The sequence below is a fragment of the Ovis canadensis genome, chromosome 5, assembly GCF_042477335.2.
Source record: "Ovis canadensis isolate MfBH-ARS-UI-01 breed Bighorn chromosome 5, ARS-UI_OviCan_v2, whole genome shotgun sequence".
Lineage (NCBI taxonomy): Eukaryota > Metazoa > Chordata > Mammalia > Artiodactyla > Bovidae > Ovis > Ovis canadensis.
In genome coordinates, this window is record NC_091249.1 from 22,197,254 (window position 1) to 22,210,575 (window position 13,322).

Here is a 13,322-nt window from a genome sequence, read left to right on the forward strand (position 1 = left end):
GATGCCATGATCTTCGTTTTCTGAATGTTGAGCTTTAAGCCAACTTTTTCACTCTCCTCTTTCACTTTCATCAAGAGGCTTTTTAGTTCCTCTTCACTTTCTGCCATAAGGGTGGTGTCATCTGCATATCTCAGGTTATTGATATTTCTCCCAGCAATCTTGATTCCAGCTTGTGCTTCTTCCAGTCCAGCGTTTCTCATGATATACTCTGCATATAAGTTAAATAAGCAGGGTGACAATATACAGCCTTGACGTACTGCTTTTCCTATTTGGAACCAGTCTGTTGTTCCATGTCCAGTTCTAACTGTTGGCTTCCTGACCTAATTAAACTTAAAAGCTTTTTCACAATGAAGGAAACTATAAGCATGGTGAAAAGGCAGCCTTCAACCTATTATGGGAGAAAATAATGGCAAATGAAGCAACTAACAAAAGAATTAATCTCAAAAATATACAAGCAACTCCTACAGCTCAATTCCAGAAAAATAAATGACCCAATCAAAAACTGGGCCAAAGAACTGAACAGACATTTCTCCAAAGAAGACATACAGATGGCTAATAAACACATGAAAAGATGCTCAACATCACTTATTATCAGAGAAATGCAAATCAAAACCACAATGAGGTACCATCTCACACCGGTCAGAATGGCTGCTATCGAAACGTCTACAAACAAACACCTGTACACCCATGGTGGATTCATGTTGATGTGTAGCAAAACCAATACAAATTGTAAAGTAAAATAATAATAATAAATTTTTTAAAAGAAATTTAAAAAAAAAAAGGTCTACAAACAATAAAGGCTGGAGAGGGTGTGGAGAAAAGAAAACCTTCTTACACTATTGGTGGGAATGCAAACTAGTGCAGCCACTATGCAGAACAGTGTGGAGAACTGCCATGCTGCTGCTAAGTCACTTCAGTCGTGTCCGACTCTGTGCGACCCCATAGACGGCAGCCCATCAGGCTCCACCGTCCCTGGGATTCTCCAGGCAAGAACACAGGAGTGGGTTGCCATTTCCTTCTCCAATGCAGGAAAGTGAAAAGGGAAAGTGAAGTTGCTCAGTCGTGTCTGACTCTTAGCGACCCCATGGACTGTAGCCTACCAGGCTCCTCTGTCCATGAGATTTTCCAGGCAAGAGTACTGGAGTGGGGTGCCATTGCCTTCATATGACCTAGCAATCCCGCTGCTGAGCATACACACCGATGAAACTAGAATTGAAAGAGACACATGTACCCCAATGTTCATTGCAGCACTGTTTTTTATAGTGAGGACATGGAAGCAACCTAGATGTCCATCAGCAGACGAATGGATAAGAAAGCTGTGGTACATATTCACAATGGAGTATTATTCAGCCATTAAAAAGAATACATTTGAATCAGTTCTAATGAGGTGGATGAAACTGGAGCCTATTATACAGAGTGAAGTAAGTCAGAATGAAAAACACCAATACAGTATACTAATGAATATATATGGAATTTAGAAAGATGGTAACAATGACCCTATATGCAAGAGAGCAAAGAGGCACAGATGTATAGAACAGACTTTTGGACTCTGTGGGAGAAGGTTGGGGTGGGATAATTTGAGAGAATAGCATTGAAACATGTATATTATAATATGTGAAACAGATCACCAGTCCAGGTTCGATGCATGAGACAAGGTGCTCAGGGCTGGTGCACTGGGATGACCCTGCGGGATTGGATGGGGAGGGAGGTGGGAGGGGGGTTCAGGATGGGGAAGACATGTATACCCATGGCTGATTCATGTCAATGTATGGCAAAACCTACTACAAGACTGTAAAGTAATTAGCCTCCAATTAAAACAAATAATTTTTTTAAAAAAGAAAAATCCCTGGAATAGACTATTACATGGGAATCAGAGAAAAGAACAAAAAAGAGAAATGAGAGTCTTTTCAGGAAAAATGCAACTTCAGGCAGAAAAGGCAGAGAGGGGAAAAAGTTCATATACTGAGTATATATTAGGTGGCATCTGTTCTACACATATTATCAAAGTACTCCAAATAGCACTGTTGGGGAGAGATTTCCCATCCCATCCCCAATTTATAGAGGAAAAAAATGGTATTCATAAAAGGAAACTGATTCTATTAAAGTGACATAGCAAGTTAGTAGGGACATTAATGTGGATGCTCAGATCTTTCTGCCCCAAAGGCCTACAAACTTTCACCTGCTATTCAGACTAGGTATCAGACTCTGCCTCTGGGCTCTGCTCCTATTCCCACTGAGCAATAATTATAGAATCAACGAAAAAGATCTTTCCCAGCTCCCACCTGGAGAGCAGAGACAGTGGGAAGGGTTCAAGAGCACACCATGAGGACTTGCACTCACCATTCAATCTCTTTAGGCTCGCGGTCCCTCAGGAGCTCTTGTACCTCCTGCCGGCAGCGCTCTTGCCATTCAGGGTGCTTTGCCAGGTTGTACAGGATCCAGGAGAGGCCGCTGGCTGTGGTGTCATGGCCTGAGGGGCAGCCAGATAGGCTTGGGTCTCTGGGATACTTCAGCACCAAAGGGTGAACCATGCCAAGCCACCCTTCCCCACCTCCCCGCAAAGAAGATGGGAAGGATAGGCAAGATGGAGTGATCCAACGCCCACCAACCCTGGGATGAAGAGACCCCCGCCCATTCTCTAGTCCCACACCGGGACCCTCACCCTCAAACATGAAGGTGTCAGCTTCAGCTCGGATATCTTCATCTGACAATCCCTTCCCATCTTCATCCTGAACAGAAAGCAAGATCCTCAGAGTCAAACCAGCTCTGAGGACACCTGAGCCTAACCTGAGATTATCCCTGAAGCTCCATTATCCAAGCAGGATCCTTCCCTCTTCATCTCCATAACCCACTCCACTCCAGGGGACTCCTCCTTGGTCTCCTGCCTCCTCTTTACTCCTTCCAGGCAGCTTTCTACACAGTCACATCTGAAACTTCTCTCTGACCTGCCCCTCCCTTCCTCAAGTATCCTCTATGACTCCCTAGCACTCTCTGGACCAAGTCCAAGTTCTTTAATCAGACCTTTGAAACCAAGATCCAGTCTACATCTTGAATTGAGATCCCAGAGAAGCCCACCTTGAGGCTTTCTGGGTGCTTAGCAGTAAAGAATCTGCCTGCAGTGCAGGAGCTGCAGGAGACATGGGTTGATTTCTGGGTTGGGAAGATCCCCTGGAGGAGGGCATGACAACCCACTCCAGTATTCTTGCCTGGAGAATCCCATGGACAGAACCTGGTGGGCTACAGTCGATAGGGTCACAAAGAGTTGTACACAACTGAAGCGATTTGGCATGCACACACGCACACAAGAAGCCTACCTTGGCCAGCAGAAGCACATCGATGAAGTCCAAAGTCTTGGCCTTAGCCTTGGTCTTGAGGAATTCTTGGGAACCCTGACTGATTAGAGTACGCCGCCTCTTCTGGATGACGGCATCTGTGAAGTCGTGCACAAGGCGGCAGGCCCTGCAGAAGCGCTGCCCATCGGGGGTGAGGTAGTACAGGAAGTCCACGTGCAGGAAAATCTGCTCAATTCGTTTCGTCACCAGGGCACTGAGCTCCAAGATGGCAGCAATATATTCGCTGGGTTTCCTACAGGGTCAGACCAGAGCAAGCCTTAAGAAGTACTGAGGGACTTCCCTGGTGGTCCAGTGGTTAGGGCTCTATGCTTCCCCTGCAGGGGGCACAAATTCCCCTGACTGAGGAAGCTACATGGCATGGCCAAAAAAAAAAAAGGAGTACTGTATATCTGTGGGCCATCTCTTCTTGGAAACTGATTCCTAATAGGAAGTCTTGGGAACCCTGATAAGAGATATCAATAGCTGTGCACTTCTGGATTTCAGATGTTTTAAGCTATTGCCTCCCTTCATGATCTCATACTGCAAGAGCACTTCTGGTCAGTTACCCAGGACCACATCCCATTCAATCACATTTCTCTCTCTAACCCCCATCTCTGTGAGCTCCCTCATGTCCTAGACATCAGGGCAGAGCATGGGAATCACCCTCATCTTTCCTCTCTCCCACACAATATCTGGGCCTGCCAATATCTTTCTCAGTTTCCCCCACATCTTCCCCATTTTCTACACCAAGCTCAAACTTCCTCCCCTCTGTGGTCTCCTCACATCCTGTGTCTACACAACAATCAGTCTTCTCTCCAGTCATATGTCAGAGCTCAACTTTGACCAAGATCCTCATGTACCCAAACATCTTCCATGGCTCCCAGGAAACCTCAGGATGAAGTTCATATCCTCTTTGTCTGGCTTCAGAATGTCCTAAAGATAGAACTCTGCCCATTCCTCCAACCTCAAGATGTCTCTCCCCAGCTACACACACAGGTTCTGCTCATCCTGGTCTCATGGCCTTTATCAAACAGTTCTGCCTACCTGCAAGAATTGCTCCTTCTCTTTCCCTTCCCTGTCCTTCAGTGTCCAGCTCTGACCTACCTCCTCCAAGAAGATCCCTTCTGTTCACCTTGACCAGTCCTCCCTGACCCATCTACGCCCACGGATCTATGCCTCATGTTCCCCAGGCCCTGGGCTGAGACTCACTCCTGGCAATTGCTGTCATAACTGAAGACGCATTTCTGCAGACTGTCCAGGGTCATGAGGCTGACGTGTTCAAACATGTCCAGACGAGTGTTGCCCTCCAAGGCCAGGCGTTGCCACTTGGCCTGGACATAAAAAAGAGCAAGGTTAAGGCTGGGACTTCCCACTCAAGTCCCTGCCCAATCCCAACCACCTGGCTGAATTCCCTGAGACCCAGCCTTCTGGTCCTGTGCTCCAAACACCCACCCCCAGGGAAGACCAGGCTTGAGTGAGAGTGGAGTCTCCTACTATCAAGACATGAAGACCCTACAGCTGGAAGTCAGGAGACCTGGGCTCAAGGTCCAGCTCTGCCTCTTCTGTTCTGTGTGTCCTGGGTTAACTCATTGCTTTCCATTTGGCTTTTCCACTATCCAATTTTTAGTAGCAGTTAAGATGGCCTGTTCAAACTACCTTGCAATTACACTCATTTCACATGCTAGCAAGTTTATGCTCAAAATTCTTCAAGCTAGGTTCCAACAGTATATGAACCAAGAACTTCCAGAAGTACAAGCTGGATTTAGAAAAGGCAAAGGAACCAGAGGTCAAACTGCCAACATTTGTTGGATCATAGAGAAAGCAAAAGTATTCCAAAAAAATATCTAATTCTGCTCCATTGACTACACAAAAGCCTTTGACCAGGTGGATCATGACAAACTGGAAAACTCTTGAAGAGATGGGAATGCCAGACTACCTTACCTGATGCTTGAAAAACCTATATGCAGGTCAAGAAGCAATAGAACTGGACATGAAATAATGGACTGGTTCAAAATTGGGAAAGGAGTACAACAAGGCTGCATAGTGTCACACTGTTTATTTAATTTATATACAGAGTACATTATGCAAAATACCAGGCTGGATGAATCACAAGCTGGAATGAAGATTGACAGGAGAAATATCAACAACCTCAGATATGCAGAAGATACCACTCTAATGGCAGAAAGCAAAGAGGAACTAAAGAGCCTCTTGATGAAGGTGAAAGAGGAGAGTAAAAAGCTGTCCTGAAACTCAACATTCAAAAAACTAAGATCATGACATTCAGTCCCATCACTTCATGGCAAATAAATGGGAAAAAGGTCAAAACAGTGACAAATTTTATTTTCCTGGACACCAAAATCATTGCGGATGGTGACTGCAGTGGTGAAATTAAAAGACACTTGCTCCTTGGAAGAAAAGCTATGACAAACCTAGACAGTGTGTCAAAAAGCAGAGACATCACTTTGCTGACAAAAGTCTGTATAGTCAGAGCTATGTTTTTTCCTGTCAATTCAGTTCAGTCGCTGAGTCGTGTCTGACTCTTTGTGACCCCATGAACCACAGCACACTAGGCCTCCCTGTCCATCACCAACTCCCAGAGTTTACCTAAACTCACGTCCATTGAGTCGGTGATGCCATCCAACCATCTCATCCTCTGTCATCCCTTTCTCCTCCTGCCTTCAATCTTTCCCAACATCAGGGTCTTTTCAAATGAATCAGCTCTTTGCATCAGGTGGTCAAAATATTGGAGTTTCAGCTTCAATATCAGTCCTTCCAATGAACACCCAGGACTGATTTCCTTTAGGATGGACTGATTGGATCTCCTTGCAGTCTAAGGGACTCTCAAGGGTCTTCTCCAAAACCACAGTTCAAAAGCATCAATTCTTCTGTACTCAGCTTTCTTTATAGTCCAACTCTCACATCCATACATGACCACAGGAAAAACCATAGCCTTGACTAGACGGACCTTTGTTGGCAAAGTAATGTCTCTACTTTTCAATATGCTATCTAGCTTGGTCATAACTTTCCTTCCAAGGAGTATGCGTCTTTTAATTTCATGGCTGCAATCACCATCTGCAGTGGTTTTGGAGCCCCTAAAAATAAAGTCTGACACTGTTTCCACTGTTTCCCCATCTATTTCCCATGAACTGATGGAACCAGATGCCATGATCTTTGTTTTCTGAATGTTGAGCTTTAAGCCAACTTTTTCACTCTCCTCTTTCACTTTCATCAAGAGGCTTTTTAGTTCCTCTTCACTTTCTGCCATAAGGGTGGTGTCACCTGCATATCTGAGATTATTGATATTGCTCCTGGCAGTCTTCATTCCAGCTTGTGCTTCTTCCAGCCCAGCGTTTCTCGTGATGTACTCTGCATAGAAGTTAAATAAGCAGGGTGACAATATACAGCCTTGACGTACTCTTTTTCCTATTTGAAACGAGTCTGTTGTTCCATGTCCAGTTCTAACTGTTGCTTCCTGACCTGCATATAGGTTTCTCAAGTAGTCATGTACAAATTTGAGAATTGGACCATAAAGAAGTCTGAGGGCCGAAGAACTGATGCTTTCAAATTGTGGTGCTGGAGAAGACTCTTAAGAGTCCCTTAGACTGCAAGGAGATCAAATTCATCAATCTTAAAGGAAATCAACATGAATATTTATTGGAAGGACTGATGCTGAAACTGAAACTCCAATATTTTGGCCACCTGATGTGAATAGCTGACTCATTGGAAAACACCCTGATGCTGGGAAAGATTGTGGGCAAGAGGAGAAGGGGTTGACAGAGGGTAAGATGGTAGGATGGCCTCACTGACTCAATGGACATGAGTCTGAGCAAACTCCAGGAGATAGTAAAGGATAGGACAGCCTGGTATGCTGCAACCCATGAGGTTGCAAAGAGTCAGACCCAACTTAGCAACTGAACGACAGCAAAGATGACCTGTATTGGTGTTGCACAAACCAAGTTAGAATACCTGCCTCACTCCGCATAGCTCACTTACTAATGAGCTATCTTGGGCACTCTCCCTAACCTCTCTAACCTTCCATTTCGTTATCCTTAAAGTGGCAAATATAACCATCTCTACCTCACAGGATTGTGGAAATAAATTAGACAACACCTGCCATGGACCTGGCTCACTGTTTCATTTCCTCCTCCAGGAGATCTTCCTGACCCAAGAATTGAACCCATGCCTCCCGTATTGCAGGCAGACTGTTTACCCTCTGAGCCACCAAGGAAGGCCCTTCTGATATACAATAAGTGTTAAATAACTTTTAACTATCATCATCATCTTCATCACTATCATGGTGGAAGACAACTGCAAACAGGTCCCCATTTCTTCAACCTTCCCTTTATTTTCACTCTTTGCAATGAGATTTCACAGCTGTTTCATCAGGAGGTGCAACCTTTCTCCACCTGTTGAATCTGGACTGAGCAGGGACTTGCTTCAGTTAACAGGAGGTGGTGTGTTAGTTTCCAAACTAGGTTTTAAGAGATATTGCATGTTTCTGCTCATTCTCTTGGATCCCAGCCTCCACCATGCAGTCAAGCTCAGGTGATGAGAGCTACCAGAAGAGACAAATGCAGGAGTTCATTGTCCCACCAAGGCTATCTTAAACCAGCTGACAGCTAGTGAAGCTCCGAATACATGCCAAAGCTAAATCCAGAACAGCAGAGCTGTCTGCATAACCCACCCATGACCGCAAATGCATGCATGATTCCAACCAGGATGAGAAGAATGACTCAGCTGATGTGTCATCTCATGAACAATAATAAACACTAATTCTTTCTTTCAAGTCCACGAGTGTTAAGGTGGTATGTAATGCAGAAAGAACTACTATGCAATGTTCATCATTTCTGTCCTGAATTTACAGAGCTTCCATGAAGCAGACTAGCAACTAAAACTTTCTGAGTACCTAATGTGTGCCAGGAACCTGATTCCATTACGTCATCTTGACCACCCTTTTATTGCTATTGTTCAGTCACTAAGTCGTGTCTGACTCTTTGCAACCCCATGGACTGCAGCACACCAGGATTCCCTGTCCTTTACTACCTCCTGGAGTTTGCTCAAATTCATGTCCATTGACTCGGTGATGCTACCTAACCATCTCATCCTCTACTGCCTTCATCTCCTTTTGCCTTCAATCTTCCCATCATCACGATTTTTAAAAAGGGGTACCTCAAGCGGTAAAGAATCTGCTTGCAATGCAAGAGACCCTGGTTCATTTCCTGGGTTGGGAAGATCCCTTGGAGAAAGGATAGGCTACCCACTCCAGTATTCTTGGGCTTCCCTAGTGGCTCAGCTGGCAAATAATCTGCCTTCAATGTGGGAGACCTGGGTTGGATCCCTGGGTTGGGAAGATCCCTTGGAGAAGGGAAAGGCTACCCACTTCAGAATTCTGACCTGGAGAATTCCATGGACTGTATAGTCCATGGGGTCACAAAAAGTAGGACACAACTGAGCGACTTTCACTTTCACTTTCATCCCAGTTTTACAGATGAGGAAACTGAGGCTTAGAGAGGAAAATCAGTGACCCCCTTCAAAGCTATCCAGCTCAACCAAGATTGCAGACCATATGTGTTTGAGCCCATTCCGCCTTTCCCAACGCTCCAGCTGGGACCCTGGATTCAAGAGACTCACATGCATGATGTCTGTGCTCTTGTTGAAAATCTTCATATAGGGCTTCAAAATCTCGAAGTGGAAGGCAGGTGTCAGCAGGCGACGGTGGCTGCTCCACTTGTCACCAGCACTCAGCAGGAGCCCATCCCCTAGCAGAGACAGCCATGAGGAGTAAGCAAAAGAACCTTTCCCTGGGCCCCCAAGATCATCCCCTTCACTCACAGTTACTCACCCAGCCAGGGTTTCAGGAAGCTGTAGAAAAACATATCCTTGGGAATGATGGTGGCTGACATAAGAAATAGAACACCAGGGGCCATGGTGGATGAGGGGGAAGAAGTAACTTTTGCTGGGGGCTGGAGGCTCCCAGGAAGGAGTCTGAATTTCTCCTCCAAGCCCAGCATAGCAGGAATGAGGCCAAAAGTAGAGGAAGCTGGGAGGAGGTAGGAGGTGGGGGTTGAGGGGGAGGGGGACCAGACCAGGCTGCAGCACAGAGTGGACCCCATTGACACAACCTGATGTGCTTAGACACACCCCAACATGACACAGCGTGTCCCAGCACACCTTGACATGGCTCCTACGTGGTCCAGCATGTCCTAAATCCCCAGGCACAACACAGCACTCTACAAAATGCACTTTTAGGCACCAAAGACACCATGCTTGCCCCCGCACTCTCTGACCTCTCCTGGAACATCTGACATGGTGGACCAACAGTGTTGATTTTCCACCACCCAAAACTGAAAAAAGACTTCGGCAACCAGAGAGAACTGGAGACTTTCCCAGCATCACCCAGCAGGTCTCTGTCAATGCCGTCCATTCTCCTGCTCAACCTGGTCTATCCAGGAGCGGGAAGGGGAGCAGGGGCCAGGGAAGAGGCTGGGAGGGAGTGCTCCTGGGAGAGATACCTGAGGCCTGGAGCAGAGGGGCAACGAAGTTAGGGTGAACAAGCCGCAGGATGGGGAAGAAGGGCCCCATCCACCAGAGGTGGACGTCGCGGAAATGGTGGCCCAGCTCCTCCACCAGCCGCATGCCCTCCTCATTGCTCTGCGCCTGGGAACAGGTAGGGTTGAGGCCGGGCTTGGCAGGAGGCGCCAGAAGTTACACACTCCCACTTCATCCCCCTACCCACCACACCCACTCACCGCCTTATCCTCTTCTCCCTGGATTGTTGATCTATACTCTCTCCATCTGAGTCAGCTTTTCTCTCTTGGCCTCTGTCTTTTTTCATGTCTCTCTATGTGCCTTTCTCTATCCCCTTATTCTCTTCATCTCTGTATTTTGACTGAGAGAGAGGGGTGAATGGTCGGGGAGAAAGAGAGAAAGAGGGCAGGGGCTAGAGGTGGGAGGAGATAATGGGTGGATGGATGGATTTAGATAGATAATCTACTTATCAATCATTAGATGATGGGTAGATAGATGGATGGATAGAAAGATGGATAGAAAGATGGATAAATGATAGATGGATAGGTACAGATACATGGTAGGTGACAGACAGATGACGGATGTATGGATAGATGGAGAATATATAGATAAATAAGCAGATATGACAGATGTGATAGGAAGTGGGTAGATGGACTGATAAATAGGTAGAAGATAGATATGTTTGTATCTATGTATATGTATTTTCTTTTGCTCCCTTTTATGTCTCTGTGTGTCCTTCTCTCAGTCTCTCTCCCTCACTCTTTCTCTGTATCTCTCTTTTGCTGCCCCTATTTCTCTGTCCATCTCTCTGACTCCCTATTCCTGTTCCTCCTCATCTCCACACCTTCCCTGGCTCCCCACTGCTCTCAGAATCAATCCCTTGTTGCTACCTGTTCTCAAAGCCCTTGTCTCCCTACTCTCCTCTCCACCTTTTCTCTGCCTCTCACCTGCATCAATGTAGCTGCCCTGAACCCCTCCCTATGGCTCAAAACCCAGATGCTCACTCTTTCATTTACAGGCCTTTGAGTGCACTAGTCCTCTCCATGGAATATACTTTCACTTTTTTTTCTTAAAAAAAAAAAATGCCTATTAATTGTTCCAGACCCACTTCCAACAATTCTTCCTCCAAGAAGTCCTTCAGCCTGCCCCAGTAGCAAAAGCTCCACTTTATCTCTGGGCTCCCCCAGCCTGTGTCTCTCCCTCAGACCCACCCAGACCACATAGGATCAGGGATATCTCTAATCCTGTGTGACCAAGATTGGAGGGTCCACCACAGCAGAGCCCAGAGCTCAGTCTCTGCAAGGATCCCCAAGCAATGTTCAGAACACCAGAATAGGGTTGGCAAATAAATGAAAGAGGAGGGGGGAAAAGATGACCAAAGGTGTCCAAGAGCAGGAGAGGCCCTGGGACCTGCAGGAAGTGAACAGAAGTTTGCCAGTGAGGGGCTCACTGCCCTCAGAAACTGCCGTGGCACCCACTACCACCTGTCCCAGGCAGACACCTGTGGTGTTGGTGACAGATCAGGCAATGTCATGGTGGCAGAAAATGATGAGGAAGATGATGGAGCCCAGTCAGATTGTAAGCCCCTGGGAGCAGGTGAGTGAAGTGGAGTGAAGTCCCTCAAGCCCTGCACTGTTAGGAGGACCTGCAAGCAAGGCAATAGCCATCACTCCCCCAGAAGAAGCTGCTGCAGTGAACAGCATGTGGGAACCTGCACAGATGGAGGGAATCTCTGCTTCCCATGCTTCTTCGTGCCAGAGATGGGAGGGACTCGGAGGCTCGCCAAGTCCCAAGGGGGCATCCCAGGGCAAGGGAGAAGACATTCTCTGCCTACAGGGAGGATGACCTTAGCTCAAAGAAATCATTTTTCTCATCCTGGGAGTGGTGCCAGCCCCAGGGGTGGACACATGAGAAGATCCCTATGGAGGAGGTATGTCAGTAGCAGGGTGATCCCTGGGTTTTGAGTCCACATTCTTTCATGTTTTGGCCCATCCACATAGCCTCAAATTCCTTCCATGGTTAAGGGTCTACAGTCCTGGGACTTTCCAGCCCTGGTTGACCCCAAGGGACACAGGTTAACTCTGTCCATCAATCAAGACAGCCCCCCTCACCTCTGAACCCCTTCTGCTGATGAGGCTCTATGCACGGTACATCTTCTCTGTCTCCTAGCTAGCTAGCTACTGGGTTGGCCAAGAAGTGCATTCAGGTTTTCCATAACATCTTACAGAAGGCTTGAACGAACTTTTTGGCCAACCAAATATCTATCTGGATATAGATACCTATCTGGTACATCCTGTCTATTATTTCTCACAGTACATCCTAGCTATCTATCTCTTTCCTGAACCTATGGACACTCGCATGCTGCTACTATTGCTCTTTAGTCTCTCAGTGGTGTCCAACTCTTTATAATCCCATCTGGTGGACTACAGCCCACCACTATGGAGACTCCTCTCTCCATAGAATTTTCCAGGCAAGAATACTAGAGTGGGTTGTCATTTCCTTCTCCAGGCGATCTTCCCAACCAAAGATTTTCCCAAGAAGTATGGATAGAACCTGATTCTTGGACACTCCCATAAATCATGCCAATTACAAATGAAGAAACTGAAGCCATACCCCTCAAAAGAAGAAGAAGGGGGAGTTGCTTTCTGGTGAGGCACCCTCTCCAGTCCCTCAGGACACCCCATCCAAGCCCCCAGGTGCTCCAGGTAGGTGAACATAAGTCATTTTTACCTTTGTGACTGCTCCTCGCTCACTGGGGACTTCCCAGGTGGCACTGGTGGTAAAGAATCTACTTACAAATGCAGGAGACACAGGTCCAATCCCTAGGTCTGGAATATCCCACTGAAGTATGCTTTCCTGGAGATTCCCATGGACAGAGAAGCTTGCTGGACTATAGTCCATGTGGTTGCAAAGAGTTGGACATGACTGAGTGACTGAGAACACACACTCTCTGCTCTCTAAGGACCCTGAGGCATTTGATAAGTTCAACTCAGAGAGGGAGAGAAACTTAGCCAAAGTCACACAGCAGGAGATATTGGAGGAGAAAAGCATGACTAAGACCAGCCTCCACAGCCAAGCCCTTGGATGGGGAGTCAGAAGGGTAACCAGGGCTCTCTGAGAACATTCCAAGTGAGAGGGTAACAGGCAGGAAGGCCAGGGGTCTCCAAATGGAGGAAATAAGCTGCAAGTGTCAGACATGTTTATCTCTCTTAAGCGGCAGGGGGAAAATAGCAATAATTTTTTCCTTCTCTATAGAAATTTAAAAGGAGGTTTCTCTTAAAATACTGTGTTACCATAATGACACCTGGTTTCACCTGAAGGTAACTATTCTCAAACCTTGAGTTAACCAATGCACTTTCCTTATGGAAATGATTGTCTTAAGCTATGTTAATGTACTATGCATTTACCCCAGATTCTGTCTTCAAGTCAGTTCCACCTAATGGCTCAGAACCTACTTGACAA

General features: G+C 46.5%; 1 protein-coding gene across 2 annotated transcripts in view; it reads right to left on the reverse strand.

Moving 5' to 3' along the window:
* LOC138440801 (cytochrome P450 4F6-like) overlaps positions 1–13,322 on the reverse strand; it is a 43,380-nt gene that overhangs the window by 24,786 nt on the left and 5,272 nt on the right. For both annotated transcript variants that reach the window (XM_069590725.1, XM_069590726.1), the window contains exons 3-9: positions 9,845–9,989; positions 9,175–9,228; positions 8,964–9,091; positions 4,542–4,663; positions 3,315–3,585; positions 2,663–2,729; positions 2,341–2,470 (exon numbers count right to left, since the gene is read on the reverse strand). In XM_069590725.1, coding sequence (XP_069446826.1) covers positions 2,341–2,470; positions 2,663–2,729; positions 3,315–3,585; positions 4,542–4,663; positions 8,964–9,091; positions 9,175–9,228; positions 9,845–9,989 — 917 coding nt within the window. The remainder of the gene's footprint in view (positions 1–2,340; positions 2,471–2,662; positions 2,730–3,314; positions 3,586–4,541; positions 4,664–8,963; positions 9,092–9,174; positions 9,229–9,844; positions 9,990–13,322) is intronic.